Raw genomic sequence first — 23,831 nt, forward strand, 5'->3', positions numbered from 1 at the left:
TGTCCTAGCATTTTTTAAAATTATCCTTTATGGGAGGGGGTCACTTTCTATATATGGAAAAGTGGTAATGAGTTGGTTTGTAAAAATGATCGAAAACGATCGATGTTATTTAAGAAAAAAAATCAGAAACAAAAAATACAGTGCTTGGCTTCATATATCCATTGCTTTCTACTATAATAATTCCTGAAGCTTATGTTTATTATATGGAACGCTTACAGCACAGGGCAATCAACCCATAAAGTTCTGAGAAAAATAGGCATAAAATTTGTACTGTAAGCTTATTTACACGGAAATTTTTAGTTTGGATTGTACGCATAATTATATGAAAAATTTTACACTTCTTTTTCCCTTTACATTGGTCTACTTACCTTTATTTGGAACTTTCAAATTCCATCCTTTTTTCCAGTGAAAAGTATCGATAATTCAACAAGGAAATAACTATCCTTGGAAATAATTATCCTTATATGGAAAATTACGCGTTATGGAAAATGCATACTTGTATTAATAATGGCTTATTTGTGTTATTCAACTTTGTACTTAATTTTTAGTCAGTTTCTTCTTTGCTTTAGGTAAACTACTTTGAATAAATATTCATAATAATTGCAATTATGCATATTTGTAACTTAAATTTAACGTGGTGTTTTGTGATTACACAAATTACAATTATGAACATACTTTATGGAGATGCTTTCACATAAGGTACCCGAGCATCTTTATACACTATGAAAAACTGATTTTTCAAACCTTTTGTGAGAAAAATACTGTGAACTGAGAAACCATAACCTTTTCCATATTGTACATGGATATTTTCCTGTGAATAATAGTTTCTTTTGGAATGCGTTCAGAAATTAACACTTGCAAGAATACTCTCTTAGTACAAGTATATTTTAGGCACACACTAATTTCCCCCCACCTCACACTGTTTCAATTTCTTCAGTGACAAACACTTCACCATATTATATCGTAAAGGTCAGATCCACCGTTATTGTAACCAGTGTTTCTTTCAGAAAAAATGTTCCGGGGGGGCACACGTAGTTTACGGAGGGGCACATATTATTTTCATGCGGTCTCGGTATAACTTAGCAGCTTCTTTTCTAAAGTTATGTAAAAATGTCAATATTGTTATTTCTTGTCCACGAAAATACTGAAGTGTATGATCCCAATCATCACCATAAAGTTAAAATATTTATTCATGGCCTGTAAAAGTTTTCTTTTTTCGGTTCGAAAAATATAATTGGCAAATACAATAGACATGTACTAATAATATTAAATACAATAGACATTTATAAAAGTTTTACATTATAACTTCGTCCGTATGACAAAAATTCACTTCGTAGTTTGTTTTTAATCATTAAAGAAGACGTATTCTTCTCATCTTTGCTTTGGCGTATGAATTGATTACCTCATTGATAAAATTCGAATTTGGCACTTCTTCACCCTCAATGCTGATCAACATACAGTGCTTCAAGTTTTCTTCTGCCATACGAGATCGCAATTTTGTTAATATCCTGTTCATTGTGCTGAAAGACCTTTCAACACTGGCTGTTGATATAGGTACACACATGACCGATTCACATATTTTATGTAGATTTTCATAACCAATTTTCACTTCAAGTACTTTTGGAAGAACGGGGTCTATATCCAAACAAGCATTTTCAGTGCTCTTCATCAGTGACCGAAGGAAAAATTGAAATGACTTTATATCTGCCCATAACGGTTCCATATCAACATCGACGAAATAGTTGCACAGTTTCTTTACATCATCTACACACTTGATACTTAAAAACATGCCTATGTTTTCGAAGTAGGATGCACTTTCCATTAGGCCAAGGGCGCGGTCGTTGAATCTATTTGATATCTCTTCGACAACCTGCAACACATAACTCTTCAGGTCCTTAAGCGTTTTCTCAGGATCTTCGTCTTCCACAAAAGTCTTCGAAAATTCTTCAGGCTTTTGCATGGCCTCCAAAATCATAGTCCTCAATTCACTATTGGTGCTACAACATTCATCCGCTATCTTCTTAAGATGTTCTTTAGTGGCATCGATCATAGACATCAGAGATGAAAATGACAAGGTTGCATTTTGAAGCTGCTTACTCAAGTGAGACAACGCACTTAGTAATGCATCCATAACACAAAGTGTGATAACAAAGCTTTTGTTGGTTATTTCGCTTAAAATTCCTCCCGCAAGTGACGCAAAATCAACCCCTTCTTTGTGAATATGCTCAAGAGCCAACAAAATTCCCGAGAAGCACCTTTTCACTGCATTCACAATTCTATAGTGACTTAGCCACCGTACTTCAATGCATTCAGGTACTTTTAATATAGGATCGTTTATGATTGCCTGAATTTCATGCAGAATGTTTTCCCGTTTAGGTAATCTACTAAATAGATTGTATATGTCTTTCAATGTATGGAAAAGTCTTTTAACCTTGGGATTCTTGTTTCTGCACGTAGCAGCAGCAAGTGACAGCACATGAGCTCTGCAGTGAATATATGGTATATCTCTGCCAGCTTTTGTTGACAGAATCCTGCGAACACCAGAACTGTTGCCAGAAAAGTTAGACGCACCATCGAAACTAAACGCTATGAGATTTTCGTATTTCAAATTGTGATTTTTCATTTCAGTGTCTATAGCATTAGCAATGGTATCGGCTTTGCAATCAGGTATGGTCACCAGCGCCAAAAATGTTTCAACCGGAGCACTGTCCTCTACATATCGCAAACACATGCTAAGGGCCATTTTATTATTTATTGATGTACTTTCATCAGCCATTATCGAAAACTTTTTATCTCTGATTTTTTGAGTCACTTTAGAACGTAGGACTTCACCAACACAACTCAACAATTCGGAAGCAGTGTTCTTACTGCAGTAGTGAGAGCGTTCACTTTGTTCATTTTTCCACGTTTCTAGTTCTGGACTACACTGTACAAGCAAATTATTCACTAGTGCCTCATATTTTGTTGTATGTGGCACTTCTTCTTTAACCAAGAAGTACAATCCACGAACAAGCATTCCCAGCGATTGGCGGTTTCGATCTGTTTCGGCTTCACTTTGACGAAGAACTTGAGAGTATACAGGGTTATTTTTTTACTTGCATTCGCAGCCTGTCCATCTCAAGGCTTGCAATGTGCGCTTTTGAATGATTATGCTTTTCCAGTTTTCCGTCTTTTCCTAATGCATTTTTATATGCTGTGAATGGATGAGTCACAAAAACACCTCCCGTTTTCTGCTGCACATTAGGATCATTCTTCATATATCGCTCACAATATTTACAAAAGGCACCTCCACGTACTTTGTCCTCGTACAGCCACTCATACTGTTGTTCCCACTGTTTATTATACAAACGCTTCTTCTCAACAGAACAAAGGTTTTGCTCATTTATATTTGCCCTATCATCTGCACACTTTGAAATACATTTCGACTGCTCAACATCAATACTTACATCCTTCTCTTGTTCTAGTCCGTTTGCATTTCCCTTACACTTACTTTTATCTGGCGTATTATCACTTAGACTTGTACAGTCAGTCGACAAGGAATTCGATGGGCCAGGGTCCACAGATGTTTCAAGCTTAATGTCCAACTTTTTTTCCTTTATAACAAAATTCAAGATAGATGTTTGACTTTCGTTTTTCCTTTTCTTGTTAGAAGACATACTGAACAAATCACTCACCTGTAAACAAGACACACTAATTGAAAGCACAAAACTATAATCGCCAATATTAACCTAAACAGAATAACTTACATGTGTTATTCTTGTCTTGTCTTGTCTTCACTTTTAAGAAGTGCTGAAAAAATAAGAAGGGCACCAGGAAATGACCAATTTGTGCCATAAATGCTACAAATAATATGGTAGTGAGTTAAATAATTTCTTCAGTAGAAATTGTACTAATAAACCTTCTTGAATATGTCAACACACTTTTATATATATATATATATATTTTTTTTTAAATCGAGATTCCGGTTTTTTTAAGAAATTGTATCATAGCTTTAATTGGTATTCGTTGATTAGAAGCTAAAATATGTTTGTATGAAAACGGAGCATAACCTAGATGATTATAAAGTTGAAAAAGAAATTGATTTCTAAACGATTCAAATAGATCACATTCGAATAGTATGTGATTCATAGTTCCAATGCCTCTGTCACACCAACAATGATAAGTAGTTTTTTTTTTAATTTGGTACAATTTAACAGGAGTTAAAGCCGTTCCTAAAAGCAGTCGATAATACAAAATTATTTCTTGCCGAGTCCATGATTTTATGTGTTTCTTGAGTTGTTCTTGTGATGATGACGATATAGACCAGTAAAATTTTCCTGGTAGGGTTTTTTCAACGTCATACCATTTCCCTAATTCTTTATCGTGGAATTCTTTGATTGTACGAAAAAGGTTACATGGCGCAATTTTGATGTTAGTAAGATTTCCTGTTGAACATGATTGCTTTGCAAGATTGTCTATTATATTGCTATTTTCTTCGATATTTACATGTGCCTTTATAAATGCAAAATGAATCTGATAATTATTCTTAGACAAATTTATGTATAGATATTTTATATTTAAGAGTATCCATGTCATTGATTTATCCCAATAGGTATGTTGTAACTTCATGAGTACACTCAGCGAATCAGAACATACCACAGATTTTTTGATTTTGTGTTTTTTATGTATAGTAAGGCTTGTCTAATAGCGAATGCTTCTCCTTCAAAAATAGTAACTTCTTTCGGTAATTTGTATTGGAGGGAGATTTTATTCTTCGGGATGTAAACTGCTGCTCCGACATTTCTATCATTGTACTTCGAAGCATCTGTATAAATGAAAAATGTTTCATCATCAAAACGTTGCTTTAAATCTTTCCATATATTTTGATAAATTTTTTCCTTTAAATCCACGTTAGATATTGATAAGTAATGAGGATTTATAACTGTTATTTGTGCCATATTTGTACTATAACTCCAAACAAAGCATGGTAAAGAGGGTACTTTATATATCATTGAGGCAAATTTTTTGAAATTGAGGTGCGCTTGTACAATCCAAGGGAAATTCCTAGTATATGGTGTATTCCTTTGATGAAGAAGTAATTCTATTTGTTGAAGCTGCTTTGGGATTGTAGAGGAATTATTACCAAAGATTTTTATTAAAAACATTGATGCAGACTTAGAGAAAAGAACTGGGAACGGTATAATTTCTGCTTCTTTTAATATGGCTTGTCTAGGACAGAATGCTGGCTGTGAAAAAATTATTTTAATGATATCATATATAGCTTTTTCTAATTCCTGATAGTATGTACCATATCTATTATACAATGGATTGCCATAAGCAATTTTAGATATGTAGCCATGTTGTAAAATTTTCAATAAGGTGAAAGGATTAATTCCCCACTTTTTCGCTGACAAACATTTTAGTAAATTTTGGTATTTGAATTGTTCTTGAATTAAATAATGAAATTGAGCCTTCCAGTTTAATTTCTGGTCCATTCTAACTCCTAGATAAGAAATATATTGTTCACAATATAGTTTGTTATTTTTAAATGTTAAATGATAATTTCTAATTTTTTTTCCTGGAGAATATAATAAACTTAGTTTTCTTCCAATTTAATTCCAATCCATTCTTGTTCATCCAAATATTGATTTCTTGTAGTTGATTTTCCACCTGTGGAATAGCTCTTTCAATGTTTTTAGTAAATGAAGTTAACAAGATATCATCAGCGTAACTAGTAATGTTATTATTCTGCCATTTTTTATTGATTAAATCCAATATGTAGATATTAAATAAAAGTGGACTTAATTTGCTACCTTGTAGAAGGCCTAATGAAGTATTTCTTGATTCTGAGTAAGAATTTTTGACTTTGATGAATACCTGTCTATTAATTAAGGTATTGTGAATTATTCTAATAATTTTGCTAGATATTTTCAGTTTATGCATCTTTTCTATTAGGATATCTAAATTTACATGATCGTATGCACCAGAAATATCAAACGATATAGCCAAAAGAGCTCCTCTTGAAAGAAAGGTTTTATAGATATCTAATGTTAAATTAGATAATGCATCATATGTGGAGAAATTCTTTCTAAAACCTGTAATTTGTGGAGGAAAAATTTGTTCATTTTCCAAATACCAGTTCAATCTGTTAAGAATAAGATTCTCAAATATTTTATAAGCGTACGGTAGTAGAGCAATTGGTCTAAAATTATTATAAAGAGCTATATCTTTGGAATTCTTTGGAATCGGTAGAATTAAGATTTTTTTCCAAGTTGAAGGGATATGTCCTGTGTTCCATATATAATTATAGTATTCCAATAAATTTTGTAATCCTAAATGAGGAAGATTTTTATAATGTGAATATGTAAGACCATCTATACCCGGCGAGGTGTTTTTATGAATATTTTTTAGTACCACTTCTAATTCATCTAATGTGAAATTTTTATCAATGATTACGTTGTTGTTTGATATTAGATATTGAGAAAGAAGACTACGATCATTATTTACAGAACATGGCGTTAATTTATTATGAAATAATGGTAACCAATCTAAATTTTTCAAATGAATTTGAGTATCCTGTCGATCATAATATAATGTAAATTTTTTCCAAAAATGCCATATTTTATGAGGTGATGTTCTGTCCGATAAGTTATTGCAAAATTCCTGCCAGCAAGATCTTTTCGTTTGGTTTATGATTTTCTTTGTTTGCGCTTTCTGTTTTTGATATTCAAAAAATAAATCTGGAGTCCGTATTGATATAAATTGTTTAAATAATATTGTTGTCTTATTTACATTTTTTTGGCAAATATTATTCCACCATATCGGGCGAGGTCTCTGATTTTTCTTGATACTAAACTCTCTAGAATGTTCTTTATGATTCTCCATACGAAGATCAGATACAGTTTTCTTGATGATTTTAAATATATTATCTGGGTCATTATTTTTTGTGAAATAATTTTGTATTTTATTTTGATAATCTGTCCAAGAAATATTTGTAGTTATTCTTGGTAATTTAGATTTGAAGCTATTAGTAAATGTTTGTACAGAATTATCCTTTACTTTTTCGTCTGAAATTAAATGAGAATAAAAAATAATAGGGAAATGATCGCTAGAACATGTGTGATGATAAGTTTGCCAAACAGTTTCCAAATAATATACATTTTTCGTAATTGTAAGATCTGGTGCTGAGAATGTATTTAATTGAATCCTTGTAGGTGAACCGTTGTTAAGAAAAATATAAGATGAATTCATTAAATGTGAGAGAAATTCACTGCCTTCTTTGGTAGTTTTATTGGACCCCCAGACTGCAGAATGAATATTGAAATCGCCACCTATATAATCAAAATTGTAATCAAATAATTGTAACCAAAAAGATGTATTAACACTAACTTTTGGAGGGATATATAGATTTAAAATTTTTAATTTGCCAATTTTTATACCAAGATATTGGATATGTGAATGAGAATTTTGAAATTGCACATTTATAGTTTGAAAATTTAAATTATTTTTCACACATATGGCAATGCCTCCATGAGAATCATGACGTATTTGATTTATGCATTGATATCCTTTAATACGTAATGGAATTTTAGGATTACACCATGTTTCCTGTAATAATATAACATCCGGGGAAAAGATATTTATTAAATTTGTTAGATGAAATAATTTGCCGTAAATACTTTGGGAGTTCCATTGAATAAAGATGAGTCTATCTTTCCTATCAATATCCATATCCATTTTTTTTTCAATGAAATAGAGAATATAGGTTATTGAGAATTGTCTCAGGTGAAATATATGTACTATCTCCCTCTTTTATTTTCATTGAAGAAAATATTATCTTTTTCATCCCTTCTTTTATTTTATTTATTCTTTGAGGAGAATATATTGAAACTGAAGGGACCTCTAAGTCCTTACCAACGAGTGGATAAGTAGTTTCCTGAAGTTCTAATTTGCTAGAATTCAGTCTATCTCTACCCTTTGCATCAACCAAAGGGGGTTTTTGTGTTCCAGAACACTCTGGGTTCTGTACAGCCATTTTTCTCCTAAATGAAATTGAATTATCTTGAGAAATACAAGAGTAATCGACTTTGTTATATGACTTTTCTTTTCCATTTACTGATGTTCTATTCGTAAACAACTCATCGGTTGTTGTAAAGGTAGAGTTAAATTTAACATTTTTATTATGTGATTTACCTTTGTCTGATTGCGTAAACAATTGTGAAGAATTTCGAGAAAGCCATTCTCCTTGGCTTTTACGCCTTTTCTCCGGAGGTGAACTGGGAAGTTCACTAACGACTTGGGTTCTTGAAATTGTTTTATTCATCACTGGAGTTACCAGTGGAGGCATCTGTTCTATGTTAAACAAGGAAGCATAAGTTGAGAGTTTCTTATCAAGATGTTGACCCTCGGAGGAATGAAGATTAACAGTATTATGAACTTAGTTAAAATTTCCATTATTCGAATTCTTTTTCTTTAAGATCGCATTCGCCTCATTGAAAGAAATCTTTTCTTTTGCCATAATTTCCATTAATTTCCCTTGTCGTATTCTTTCCGGACATTCTTTATAATCTGCTGCATGATTACCATTACAGTTAATGCATCGCAGAGGATTGTTACAGTTTGAAGAAGGATGTGGATCACCACATTTTATGCATAGACTTTTATTTATTCTACAATTAATCTTGCGGTGCCCAAATTTATTACACCCTGATATGCATTGTCTAATGGCCGGTATGTAAGTATGAACCGTTCTTTTTATGTAGTATAACTTAATATCATTCGGTAATTGTTGGGAGTCAAACGTTAGAATGACTGTGGACGTGGGATCTAAATCACCCTTTGGGTTTTTTTTGAATATTCGTCTGCCTGACGTAACTGTTGTGTCGCATTTGATATCATTTAAGATATCTGACATTTCTATATCCGTTTCAATGCCGTGAACTACTCCCATTGAATAAATTAGATGATTAGGTATGAATGCTGTCCAATTATTTTGTGCTAGAATTTCGTGCTCTAAAAAGGAATTAGCTTCCTCTCCCGACCTGAATGTAATTTTCAATAAATTGCGACCTATTTTGTCTACTTTTTGGATACCTGCTATATCTGCGAGATATAACTTTCTACTAATAGACATTATATGTTTTTTTCCTAGTTCGTCTGTACTAGACTTGACAAAAACGTGGTATGGAGCGAAATGGTGCGATCCATATTTATTTGTGCCAATTGTGGTAGCATTATTTATCTCTATAAAATTCCCTGAAGTAGCTTTTTTGAACTGGATGCCAACTTCGGAAGATTGACTTCTTATATTAACATTGGTATTATTATCTTTTATGACTTGTTCGTTAACTTCCGATACAATCATGGCGTCATTTTCCTCTAGCTCATTCGATTCTGAAGCATTTACTTCCACTTCATTTATCATTTTGTATTTATGTATGTTTATTTAATGTACTCATAATTGACCATTAACGTTATTAAAAAGAACAAAAAACACAACCTAGAATGCTGAAATTATAAGAACACAACTGTTAACACACTAATTAATGATAATAAAAGGACTGGTCTCACCAAGAGAATAAGTTAGGAAAGTTCCAGAAAAGAATTCACCAACTAATGTGCACTCTATTTTTGTCTGTGCAAGAATAACAATGTTTTTCTGTGCGCACTAGAATAGAGAACACTAAGTTACACTAGGACTCGTTGTTGATTGAGATTATTCTTGATTAACCATTAAACGAACTCAATATTTGTTTCATATTTCATACTACCACACTTCTGCGGCGCCATCTTCCTTGGTAATCATGTGTTATTCGTTTCAGATATACGTGCAACACGACGTTCAATTGTTAATCTTCCGTTCAAGGTTGGCAGTTACAGACACAAGATACCACCTAATTGCTAAATATGAAAAAGAAAACAACTATCGGCACGAGCTTTAGAACACCTTGGTAAAGTAGCAAGATTAAAACCGTTTGTTTATCTGTTTATTGTCTTCTGAAAATATTTATTTCCCACTGCTGGTACTATTCTATTTATTATATTATAGATGTATTACTTTGGTCTCTCCGGGGGGGCACACTCGGAGCTCCGGGGGGGCAGTGCCCCCCAAAAAACATTTCTGGAAGAAACACTGATTGTAACAGAGTGGTGCTTGAGCGATTGACTAGAAATTCAAACCCCGATTAGTGACAAATTCACAGTCTTGTTTTATTACAACTGTAAACTCTTTACTCAGTACAGAAGAGGCCGTGGATCGTGTTTAGAATTGATGACGATGGATTTTGGTGAGTCAGAGTAGGTCAGAGTAGATGAGAGTGGTTCTTGGTGGGTGGTGGGTCACGGTGGGTCCAGAGTGGGTTACGGTAGGTGGTGGGTCAGAGTGGGTCATGGTGAGTGGTGGGTCAGAGTGGGTCACGTTGGGTGGTGGGTCAGTGGGTCGTGGGTCAAGTTTTCATTGACCCACGCCAACTCTGGAGTCGGCCTTTGGATCCTTGTCAGTAATGGACCTCAGCCTGTACAATCCAACCTTGCTGTAAGTACTTCGTTAATTATGCTAAGAAGCAATACATAAGAAGTTCGTGCATGGAGGTCTTCCTCCATGATAGGCGTAATATTGTAAAATTTTATAATTTCTATAAATATTATTTGAAACCCTTTCTCTATGTAACTTAGTACTGTCCTTCTACCGAGGATAACAATAACAATATCCTATAATCATTATTCAATTGGTAACTAAAATTTTCCTATCTAAAAATTACGAAACAGCAGCAGAAAATCTGCTGCACTCAGGAGACATTGAAGTACAGGGATTATCCCAGTTTTAAGCCGGTTTAGCAAGGCTGGTTGTAACGTGCCCTTACAGCTGGAGTAATGGCAACTTTTTTTCTCACCCTATACCTGGCAATTTTTTTTTTTTTTTTTTAAATCTGATTTTCGGTCTAATCACACTATAGATCTATTCACGAAGCTTTGCAGCCCTTGTAAACAATGCAGACGACAGTGTGCAAATGTTGCCAACTAACAGACTAAAAAGTTTATAGAAAACCTCGAGCTAACAAGTTAAGAAACAAACCGAAGAGCGGGAGATTGAAAATGAAATGGCATGGACTTCTGATATATTACCAAGATGCATTTTCTTTCTCATGAATCTTTGAAGTAGCATATAAATATAGACACAGAACACTAGGAAGCATGGCTACCCACAGTGGGGAAGGGGGAAAGGGAATGTTGCCTCCCTTTGTTTTAAAAGGTTTTTGGAAGTGCATGTAAAGACATACTAATTTGCTTACTTAAATGTTGTAACACTTAATATATTCATATTAAATACTATAGTATCTGGTATTATTTACTGTAGTTAAAAAGCATACGCGCGTAAATAACTGTTGTTTGACTTGATGTATTATGTGCCCTCGTGTATCAAAATATTGTGTATTCGCGACTGAGTTTGTGTGTCGGTCCCCCTGGAATCGGTATTTAACCCCCTTGAAAAAGTCCTGCGGATGTCCATGCCTGGAAGCTTGACTGAAAAATCTCTTAAATTTTCCCTGTAACTGCAAATCATGGCTAATCGTGGTTGACCATAAATCCTCATCCTTTGATATCAGGGAGTTCTCATTAATGGTTCAAAATATTCAATCTATCACTACTAAATTTTATTTAGCCTGCCCATAGCGTCAAGGGATAACATGGAAAATTAGAATCATAACTATTGGATTTTACTATGTTCTCTAGTCTCTGTTGTCTTACTATGTTTATTAGCTTGACTAGCACATCTACTAAAACATATGCTCTTTACTCCTGTCCATTTCAAGACTGTTTCGGATCACTACGTGACTCTCAAGTAGAGGCAAGAGAACATGTGGATCAAATAATTGTTCATAAAAAAAAAAAAAAGCGAAAGAGTTTATTTATTGAATATATTACAATTTTAGTATCCCTTGAAAATTTTTTCAGATATTTTCAATGTCCTGAGAACGGACAATCATTCTTGCGACTCTTAAATGTTCATTTAACCCTTAACGTACCAAGCCTAACTCGTCAACGTTGTTTACCAAGCTGGGGTCTTCTGGCGACCCCAAGTATTATTTTAATTTCTCAACATAGTATTGCACTGAAATTATTATTTTTTTGGATGTCTAAAAGCATACCTAAGTTAAATGAGCATTGTTGACATCAAATATTATGTTTACTTTAACAATATTCAGTTTTTCGTACAATTTTATACTTTTGTGTTCGTAAATCTGAAATACAAGTTTAACAATGGAGCTTTTACATTTTCAAGTATGTTTTTATTTTTTGTATTTTTTTTTTAACGAACGCATCGTTGATCTAATTATGTATAGTATATCCCAAACGGATGCAGGACACACATAAAAATCGAGAATAAATTGATTCTTATAGTTGCAGCAGTATCCCCAAATATCACTCTCTGGGGTCCCTACAGGGTATGTTAAGGCTTAAACCCGATCGTTCTTTTAATCGATATGCGAATTATAACCAGGGGTAAAGGTGTGGGGGAATGCGGGAGAACGCCATCCCCGATCTCGAAAAAATATGTACGGCGTCCCCCAGTTCCTAAAAAATTAAAATGGGCAAGGATAGGCGGGGGACGGCGTGACTTCATGCCGCTTGCTACCGTCCCCCTACCTTTTCAGATCCACTTTTACTCCTGATTATAACATACAGAATTAACATCAGACGTTACGCTACTTCGAATCGGTGAAATAGCTTTTATCTTTCTTTCTTACTTATCTTTAAAATAATAGGCCTACAACTTTTTATATCCAATTATCCGAAGTATAATGCATTTAATATATTAGATATAAATTTAGTACAAGGGCTCAGTTTTTCTTTTGGGTAATATAATGGACATTTGCAGCCCAGTTCTCTGAAACTGACTAAACAGTCTGACTACGATTAAAAAAAAAACGAAAAAAATCAGAAGTGAGCAACACTGACAATGAGCCAAATGACCATTATTCTTCCATAAGAAAATAGTCCCCAAGAAATTCCACTTGTTCAACCTAGGTAGCAATTATTGTATTTTCAAATCACACTAAGAACATTTTAGTTTCAATTAAAAGCACATCTCTACATGTGGATTGATATCTTACACAAAAATATTAAATTTAACAAGAAAACAGCTACAACCACTGACAAATACGCAGAGCGCGCGCTATAGTTGATGATGGTCATGCAGGCAGGAAGGTTACCAGTGAAGGATTACATGCACGTGCAGAAGCATAAATATTGCAGGAAACAGACGAAGTATTTTCTCCTGCACCAATCACTGAATACTCGTGGGCGGAGTGATACAAATTGAGTTACGCGGTTTGTTTTTGAAGGGTGCAAAGGTACGTGAAAAAGTGAGTATGTATTTGTCCTTTCGAAACTCAAAATTAACGTAACGAATCGAAAAGTCTCATTAAGAATCATATTTTCAGGGAATAATGTATTTATTTATATTTTAATTAATCATAAACTCCATTTTCACATATGCAAGTTGAATAGTTACAAGGTTTACCGCTATGACGTCATACCAAAACATAGTTCCACCATTGGATATTAATTTTCGGAAATTCAAACAGAAATCAATTGTTTGTTTACATTACGTCATCGCACGAGTTAGTGATCTAGATTGTTATATTTCGGCCTCTTATTTCTAAATTACACCCCGTAGACATGGTTTTCGGTTCGAATGAGTATACATTCTTATGACATAGCATGAGATCTAACTGTCCTGAAAATTACAGCTTGCTATGTCAATTAGAAACGGAAATATCCACTGAAATCAAGAATGCATATATTCTTAATAGGAGTAAGCCTACATGGTGTTACTGTTTGTCTTGAAAATGCAATATTAAATTCTCTTTTCCCGTTGCTGTAGAGAGATATCATTGTTGCTTTAGTCCTATCAGCAAATCAGAAATAAAATAATCGTTGACAATTTAACTTTCAGTGAATACACGTATGAATTTTTTTTTTAACAAAACTGCGAAGTAAATATAATTTGGTGTTTCGTAATAAGAGTCTGTATTTCGATGAATGTTGTCGTGTATCGGCCTAAGCGTGACATATCATGATAATTATAGATTTGTTAGTGTATAATATAATGTGTGTATGGCCTGGGCATAAATATACATAACAGAGTGTCTCTAAAGTATTGCTTCGTGTATGGAAATGAGTAAATAAACGAATAGATGTAAAAATATAGTGATTATATGTGTATAATATAAAATGAATAAGACGATAGGACACCTGTATACAAATGGATAGGCCCAGTGTACCTTATTTATATATTGAAAATACGAATATGCTTGATGATACATCTCTTCCGCTTCGGCCCCTACACCAATACATTCATTCAACTGGGTTTGTTATCGGATAGCAAATTGTAGTCTGGAATTATATTTTACTCCGTATTTGTGTATTTCATAGTAATAGCACCGGTTTTTAAGCATTTCATCTGATAGTGGAGGGTAACATCATGTAGGAATTGACTCTGAAGGATTATAGAAATGATAATTCAGGTAAATAACTGCTAAACCTTGAGATCATTGGAAAATACAAGTTTGGTCAGGTGTACCTTTAATATCCATCGACTCTCTGAGATTTTCTTTCCCTACGTTGCTTACATTATTTACCGTACAGTGTTCGTATAGCTAATAGATCGGAAGGAGGCTAGTCAAATTAAATTAACTATTATTGAAAAAATTTAGGGCATTGCGTACCCGGATGTCGACCCCTGGTCCTCTTAAGTATTTTCGTTTCTTTTCTTAGTTTAATTAGATGATGATTGAAATTAATCGACGTCCCAGACCTTGGCTTGTCTGCGCAGGGTAGCCATCGGTGATGTTCGGCCACTGAAATCACCGATCCAAAAAATGAATTTCTTTAGCTTTTTTTTTATTTTGGCAAATTATTAGTTAGGGATATCTTAGCTACTATTCTTACTTTAGCTTCATTACTATTCTGAACTTTCTTAGTTTTCTGAGAGGTCGGATGATTTTTTTTTGAATTTCCAAATTAAGAGTCTGCACCAACCTTCCCGTATGACCGGGGTTTCCAAGAACTCAACCGGATACAGTGAGGAGGGGAGTTTCCTTACAGCTTTCGCCTTTTTGAAAATTCCCTTGTGGGCACGGCCTCGTTGGGAGTTTGGAGATAACTTTTGAGACTACGTATTTAAGTAAGCCACCCTCTTTCGGCATATGTGAATATTTTAGCTGTGAGTTGTTATATATTTAAATTCGACCACTCGTCTGTGTAGTGAGTAGCACCTTAATCTTCCTTTTTCGTTGGCGCCACTTTCTCTATCTTGTCTCTTTCTTCCTTCTTACTTCAAGATTTTTTTTACATTTTTGAACCTTCCGCCCGTACCGAAACTTATGAAAATATAAATCATTTATATTACCTATTTCGATTGAATGTACTGACTGAGACATTGAAGGGTGCAATACGTGGAGGTATTCTGTATTTTAGATCAACTCAGGACCGATTTCTTATAATATTTAATTCTTTACAGACGGGAGGGTACACTAAAGTTTCAGATATCCAAAAACTTGATTATTTTCATTGATTGTGCGAAATACGCCAATTGAGTACCGATTCCTAGTTTATTCCTATCGGTTCTCCTATATGGTGTGTATGAATTAGTAGTGTGTATATCTGTATATCCGTTTGTATATATGTTGATCTTGCTTGAACAGCTACGTAAGTGTCGAAGTTTTCATTTCGAGACTAAGACTTAATCGAAACGCTATTAAAGTTTTGTGACAAATCTGTAATATTATTATTATTAGTATTTTTCTCCACTTTTATATGTAGTTGTCAAACTGAATCTTAAATATCTGTAATGTTTATATATTGTTTTCTTTGTCTGGTTAGTAATGTAACCCAACTCTTAATATATCTACGAAGGGATATGTATTATTTGACATTATTGAGAAATAACGTATTTCTGTGCATGTCTATGAACAGTTTTTTAAAATTCATGTATCAAAAATTTCTTCTATGTTAAATTAAATTTTCTTGGGATGTAATAAATGTCTATAGAAATGTAGTTAGATGGGTTTAAATGAACCCTGAGTTATACATTGTCCTGTGTGAATGTGTGTGTGACTGAAATATAGGTTTAGTGTTAAGTGCACCAATTCTTTTAACATATATGTGTAATTGTCTGCTATTAATGGTAGTTGGCAACTAAATTCATTGAGAATAAATACTAACTCAATTTATGTCGGCTCTATACGAGAAGCAAAAGTAGCAGAAAGAGCCTGAACGAACGATGATCTTGGAAGAACTTTGAAACTTGTAATCTGCAACGAATATGTGTGTTACTTTGATTTTTATCTCTTCACTGAATTCGAACATGCGACTGACTTCATCATTTGTACGTCAAATACTGGATACTAATCGAGAACCTCGGAAAATAGCGGATAAACCACCAAATTCAATTTTTTCATCGATCTCGGGACTAGATTGGGATAACCCAGTAGTGGAGATTATCTTGGATCTAGGTCTGGGGAGTATGGGTTAACATGTGCCTACCTTTGATCACCTTAATACCAAATACTCACTAATACTTGGAAATATTCTCAATCTGATAACCACTCGCCTTCCGTTACCATATTTCTCAAAAAATATCCAGTAACAGTTTTCCTCTTTTCTCATCTTCTTACTTTCCCTCTTTTCCTCTCCTCCTATACCATCCTCCTCTTCTTTTCTTTACTTCTTCTTCTTCTATTTTTTAATAAAACTGAAAAGGGGGTCGTGACCGGGAATTCTGTTTATATAAACACGGTCATTTTTTTAGTTTTCTCTTCGGGAGTCCGATACAAAAGTTTACTCATGTTTACTCTTGTATATTCTAAAGTAACTAGTTAAATTCACCTCGTATATAAATAAACATAAGTTGTTAGTTACATGAATATCCCCACAAGAGATGGAGGGTTCCCACTCACGACTTATTCCCATGCATCGCATTTGTACAATACAGTGCGCCCCCTGTTACAGCGCAAGTACCTTACTACCTTATCTTTTCTTAACTAACTTTATAACTTTTTTTTGTACAGTTTTAGATTGGCGACACGTGACAAGGATTGTTGCCATAGTAACGCTTGTTCCCGTGGCAACGGACCTCAGTTTAAATGGCGACCGGTAGATCTGAAATTGTTTAAGAATGTCAAATAGTGAGGTCGAACGCATGTTGAATTAATCATGAAATTGCAATTAATAGAATTTTATAGTTAAGTTGGATAACTAGAGTCGTTGGCTACTCTGTTATTTTTGGTTCTCTTTCTAAGGGGAAAAATGGAAGGAGTATCAAAATTTTTCTAAATTAGAACTAAACGCTACAAACGGCTCAAGGAGGAAAGCAGAATAGGAGTCCTTTAATGTATTAATTGTATTTAAATCTTGTCTTGTTGGTACCTAAGTATTTAGTAGTATATGTGTATTTGTAATTTGTGTTTAGTGTGCGAAAACTATGGCAACTATTAATAAAGTAGTCGTCACCCAAGACGAATCTGAAGTATCGTGTACTCAAAAGTGGTTTCATTTGTATTGTACCAAATTGGATGACACGGCCGAGAATGAAGAAAGGGTTCGGACTGGTAAAATAATAAAGTATTTTAAAGAGTGTGAACTGAAGTTTTCTCAGTCCTGCAAACAAATCGATGTTCTTAATGTGAAAGAAATCGAACATCCCGACTCCGTCGGGGAACGTGAACATAGTACCTCAAAGGATCGAGGCCAGGTATCTCCTCTGGACATAACTGACCTCGATGAAAATGAAGACAATTGGGATCACGCGGGTGAGTCTCAAACCAACCCGAAGGAAGGAAGGTCATCTGGAGGGTCTGACATGCCTGTATGGATGCGACAAATGATACAAATGATGAACAAACAATTTGATGAGTTGAGACAGAGCAATACGGAATTGAGACGCGAGATAAATGAAAAGTTTGAAACCTCGAGGCGAGAAACCGAAGCTCGGTTCCAGGTTCTAAACAACAAATTTGATAGTATTCGTCTAGACTTTGCTTCCTCCATGAGTAAATTGAGGGAGCAAACGTCTAATGAAATTGAACAGGTTAGGTACCGAGCTCAACAATCTATAGAACAACTTAGGGAGGAAACAAATGCTAAATTCAGCGAAATAGATGAAAAATTCGAACATACCAATGTAAAAGGTAGTACTATAGAGCAAAAAGTGGAACAACAGCAGGCCGAAAAAGACAAGCTAAATGTAACATTGATAAATTTGTCAATAGAAAACAAACTAGAATAGGTTAACCAACAAATTAATCATATTCACAATGAAGTAACTAGTCTCAAGGGGAATGTTAACAAATCAGACCAAGCTAAATCTGATGTTTCCTTTTCCTGGTAGCGACTCTCCAGGGAAAATTGTTCCCGAACCTGATAAAATTCGCCTGGTGAAGAGTAAAGTGTTGCCTGATGCACGGGACGCAGCAATGTATTGTCCCTCGTACCAGCCAACTACGAAACCATGGTTAAATTAGTTTAACGTACCGATTCAGTCGAGTGTTGTGACCACAACAGTCACTAGTGTAAATGCTCCCTCTACCTTTGGAGTGATTCAATCGTACAGTGTGCTGCCAGGAAGGGGAGACGGATATTGCGCCGGACCGTCTGTCACTGCAGTGGTGGGTTCTAAGCTTGAATCTCGGATGGCTGATACTAATTATAACGCATCTTCCGGTTATATGGGAGCACTCAGTTCTGCAACTACTCCGTCGGTGGCAAATCCGGTGACTACCCCAATTGCTCAGGATAATGCTTTGATTCCACTAAACTCTTTTCCTGCTCCGTATAGTATGAGCTCCAAAGTTTCTCTCAGGGATATTGAACGTTTTCCCACTTTTAATGGGAATATTGCTAAAGGGCTGCCTCGTGTTTTCCTGCGGAGACTGCAGGGATATCTGGATATATACAAACTGACTGATGGGGAACGTTTACAAATAGTAGAAAAAAATGCTTAATCGCTGCATCAGGCGCATGGTTTGCCTCCGTTAAATACCAAATCCGGACGTTCAGTTATTTTTTGATTCTTTTCAAAGAAGAGTACTGTAATGAGCACATCGAGGGGCTCCAAAAGAGAAACTTACAATCACTCCGATATGATCGCTCCAAGTATGGGTCCCTTCTGGACTATGCTTGGAAGATAATCGAATTATATTATCAAATAGCTGAACACCCCTCTCAGGCTGATCTGGTAGACATTATAGTTAACGCCCTTCCACCCGATGAGTCCCGGGCTATAGCGTCCCACTTGTGTCAATCCGTTCGAGAGGTCACATCACATTTGGCTGCCTTGTGCGGAAAGGAAGTTGGTCGTCCACCAAAGAGGTATTTCGCCCGTCAAGCAAAGATACTAAAGCCAGCACGAAGGTAACGGCTAGTTGCCAGACAGATTTTCTGAGTTATACCCAAGCTGGATCTCGTTATCCTAGTGGGTATGGCTCAGAAAACAACAATAATGACCGGCAATTATTTAGGAATAAGTCCATATTTAACAGTCGCCGGAGTTATCGTCCCTATGACCGTACTAACATGGAATCGAATCCGAATAGGGACGATAACGCCTGGAGGAGCTTTACCAGAGCGTACGGAAGAAGGGAGAACGGCAACAGTCAGGGCACCAATAATGATAATAATAACAATAATGTCAATCGACCCCAGAATTCAGTCCCTTCGCAGGTGCGTGGTAACTGTGAGTCTAGAGTAGTGTTAAATGGGAGTGATAGTCGTGAAACTGCGGTAAAGTCTACAAACTAACGCCGCAGTTACCTGATAAAATGGGGGAGGATAACTGCGAAAACATACACCCCATTAACTACAAAATTAAAAATTCCAATAATAGTGAATCCGATTTTCAGATACAGGAATACCCGTTACAGAATTCCTTAGAGTTTATAATAAAATTTGTAATCGATGAAGAGCCATTTGCGGTGGGTAAGAAACGCTATTTCTCGACATCTCCTAGCCTAAAAGGAAGTATCGGCGGCGTCTAACTTGTCGCTACTATAGATAGTGGGTCGGAACTCTGTTTAATGGACTGGGAGGTGTGGAGAAGATTAAAACAGCGCTTCCCCTCTGCAAAATTAAGACCGTATACGGGTCTTATACTTGGTGCGTTTGCGGGGAAAGAAAGTTTTTCGGTTCAAGGTGTTTAAAAATTTTAATCTTAATATTCAAAACCATATTTTTGAAATAGCTATCTTTGTTATCAAACATTTGCGAACAGATTTAATCCTGGCTTGTCCATTTTTAGATAAGTTCCGCTGTATCATCGACCGTAAAAGGAAAGAGATTCGTATGAAAGATTGGGAATGCAATTACTGTTTCAACCGATAAACCAAATGTAATGTTAGTAAGAATAACGGAGGAAGAGATTGCAGTCGGTGAGTCAGGGCGGCCAGTGGCGGATCAGCCCATGCTTGACCTCAAGTTTATCTGTCAAGCTGCCTGTGCAGTGACACCTCTCCACGGGGGAGAGGTTAATAAGGATGATCTGATGGATCCATTCCTGAGTGTCGAATGCAATGTCTCCCCATAAGACATCGATGCTTATATTGATACTCGGGATGACTTACCATTACAAATTAGATCAGGTCTCCGTAAATTACTACAATACAGATCTTTCTCCGAGTACCTACGCCGTGTTAATGCTCCTCCGTACAAAATACAATTAAAAGATAATGAACCAGTTGTTGGACCTTGGTATTCTGTTCCGCAAGCAATGCAACCGGAATTTGAGGCCGAATTAAATAAATGGTTACGGTTAGGAATTGCCATACAACAGATGTCCCAATACAGAAACCCTATTCATGTTGTCAGGAAGGCCTCTGGGGGCGTACGTCCAGTTTTGGACCGCAGGGCGACCAACGACAAAATTATTTCCCCACAAGTACAGGTTGAACGAATAAACTATTTATTACATCGTGTTTCACAAGCCACTTGGTTCTCATTCTTTGATGCATCTAGTGCCTATTATGGGATCAGTTTGCACAAAGAGTCATACCACTGTACTAGTTTTGTGTATAAAGGAAGGCAATATTGCCTTACTCTTTTGCCACAGGGATTGAAGAGCAGTTCTGTTGTTTTTCAATCCGTCATGACAAATTTTTTCAACGACTCAACTCATTCTTTTGTAGTTTTATACCTTGACCACGTTTTGGTAAACTCGGTCACAGAAGAACACTTACCTAATTTAGAAAGAACCTTTGAAATTTTCAAGCGGGCAAATTTTTCCTTAAACTTTCAAAATGTAAGTTCTTTGCTCGAGAAACAAAATTTTTTGGTCATATCATTAGTGGCAAAACGGTAAGGGTTGATCCTAAATTAAACGAATCCATTCGTTGTTTTCCGGTCCCGAAATCAAAGAAGGCATTACAAAAGTTCCTAGACCTCATACGGTGGAGGAGAAAATTTGTACCGAACTTTTCTGGACTTACTGCTCAATCATACCAGCTATTGAAAAAGGATAAAAAATTCACATGGAACGATGAAACACTGGAAACTTTCCATAAGTTAAAAGAACTTATCAGCAATCCGCCTGCTCTAAGTCAGCCAGATTTTTCACTGCCGTTTCACATACACAGTGATGCGTGTATGGAGAATCTGGCTGGCTACCTTGCACAACATCCTGGTGGGCAAGAAGATCCTGTCATCGGATATGCTAGTCGACGGGTGAAGCCTTCCGAGTTGTCCCTGTCGATTTCTCAGTTAGAACGTCTGTCCGTTCTATTCCTATGTGAACACTTTGAGCAATATATTATGGGTCGTATCACGTATGTCCATACTGAGAACGCAGCAGTTACTCATGCTTTCACTGACAAGAACCTCGAACCTAGAACCACCAGATTTCTACTCAAATTACAGAAATTTGATCTAACGTTTCAACACTGCCCGGGCCGCGAGAATTTAATCGCTGATACGCTTAGCATGTATCCGCCGGTGGTATTGCTTGAACCCGAAACCCATTATGTCCATTTCTTAACGAAAACACAATACGCTGACATTGATTTAGATCATATACGAAAGAATCAGGAAACAGATGAATTATGTCAAAATCTCTTAAAACAATATGAAAATAGTGGTAATCCGGGTAGAATAACAATGCACTGTGGGTTATTTTATATAAAACCATTGCGAGTTCAAAAATGGCTTCTCATAATACCTCGGAGTTGTATTTACCAAATTATCAGTATTGTCCAATCCACGGGTCATTTTGGAGTTCAAAAATATTATCGCTTTTGTCGTGCAATCTTTTATTGGAAGAATCAAAAGTCCACTATAAAAAACTTTATCCGAAACTGTATTGAATGCGCGGAAACGAAGTTTACTAACCGAACCATAGCACAACCATAATATCATATAAGAGCAAATGTACCCCATGAAACTTTGGGAGTGGACCTCATTGGGAAATTACCAGCTAGTCAGGGATATTACTATATTTTATCAATAATATATATTTATTCTCGTTTTGTTACTTTCCTTCCGCTTCGAAAAGCCCATACCAAACAAATAATAACCGTATTAAAGTAAAGATTCTTTCACCTTTTACCGTATCCCTAAGAATTTTTAAGTGACAGGGGACCACAGTTCCAGTTTAAACTGTGGCAGGATTTCTGTGCTAAGTACAAAATTAAACATAAGAAAACAGCTAGATATTCACCTCACGGTAACAGCATAACAGAGCGCAGCCATAAAGAGCTCATTAGGTTAATCCGGTTGTGGTGCCATGAAGATCAAACTACCAGGTATAAATATCTTGTAAAAATACAGGACCTTCTGAAAAATTCTTATTCCTCAAGCATTGGTTGCACTCAGGCGGAACACTTGCTGATTTATTCTGCGGTTGACAACTATCGGAAGGTGTTCCCATGGCCAAAGCAATTAGACTCCGTGGAAAATAGGTTTAAATATACGAAATAGATATAAACTCGCGAAATTACAGTAAACAATCGACACACTCTATTACTTTGGAAGAAGGTCAACTGGTAATGCTAAAATTACACAGTTTATCATCAATCATAGAGCAGGAATCCGCCAAATGGATAAAAGTTTACACTGGCCCATTTGTTATGAAAAAATTGCTGAAAAACTCCGCCGTTCTACATAATCTTAAAGGTGAAAGTATCGGAACTCATAACTTTCAAAATTTAAAGATTTTTGACTGCACAGAAGAAAAACGAAATGAACTACTTTCACAATACCCCAAGTAGATTTTATATACTGTCCTAGTGTGATTGTTAACGTGTGAATGGGATGAATGAGTGTGTTAACAAGCACCAGTAGTTAGTATTCCCAATTAGAAAAATTTTCTTATTCTAACAAAATTTTGTTATTGGGGCGGGGAAAGCTGTAACGTACCCTTACAGCTGGAATAGTTGCAAATTTTTTCTCATCCTATACCTGGTAATGTTTTTTAATTTGATTTTTGGTCTAATCACACTATGTATTTGTCCTCTCGAAACTCAAAATTAACGTAACGAATCGAAAAGTCTCATTAAGAATCAAGTATTGATTCTGTCTGTAAAGTATTGCTTCGTGTATGGAAATGAGTAAATAAACGAATAGATGTAAAAATATAGTGATTATATGAGTATAATATAAAATGAATAAGACGATAGGACACCTGTATACAAATGGATAGGCCCAGTGTACCTTATTTATATATTGAAAATACGAATATGCTTGATGATACATCTCTTCCGCTTCGGCCCCTACACCAATACATTCATTCAACTGGGTTTGTTATCGGATAGCAAATTGTAGTCGGGAATTATATTTTACTGCGTATTTGTGTATTTCATAGTAAT

The 23,831-nt window shown here is 35.5% G+C and overlaps 1 protein-coding gene across 1 annotated transcript; it reads right to left on the reverse strand.

Moving 5' to 3' along the window:
- Nucleotides 1-1,351: 1,351 nt before the first annotated feature.
- LOC145692379 (zinc finger protein 862-like) lies at nucleotides 1,352-3,016 on the reverse strand. The gene has a single exon (XM_081767676.1). It carries the CDS (start codon nucleotides 3,014-3,016, stop codon nucleotides 1,352-1,354), a length of 1,665 nt encoding a protein of 554 aa, XP_081623802.1.
- Between the last annotated feature and the right edge of the window lie 20,815 nt (nucleotides 3,017-23,831).

Source organism: Thermobia domestica, chromosome 8, assembly GCF_964235325.1.
Source record: "Thermobia domestica chromosome 8, izTheDome1.hap1.1, whole genome shotgun sequence".
Lineage (NCBI taxonomy): Eukaryota > Metazoa > Arthropoda > Insecta > Zygentoma > Lepismatidae > Thermobia > Thermobia domestica.

Excerpts from the sequence above, each read along its gene's own strand:
- LOC145692379 (XM_081767676.1), bottom strand. The coding sequence starts at position 3,016 with ATGCTTGTTCGTGGATTGTACTTCTTGGTTAAAGAAGAAGTGCCACAT.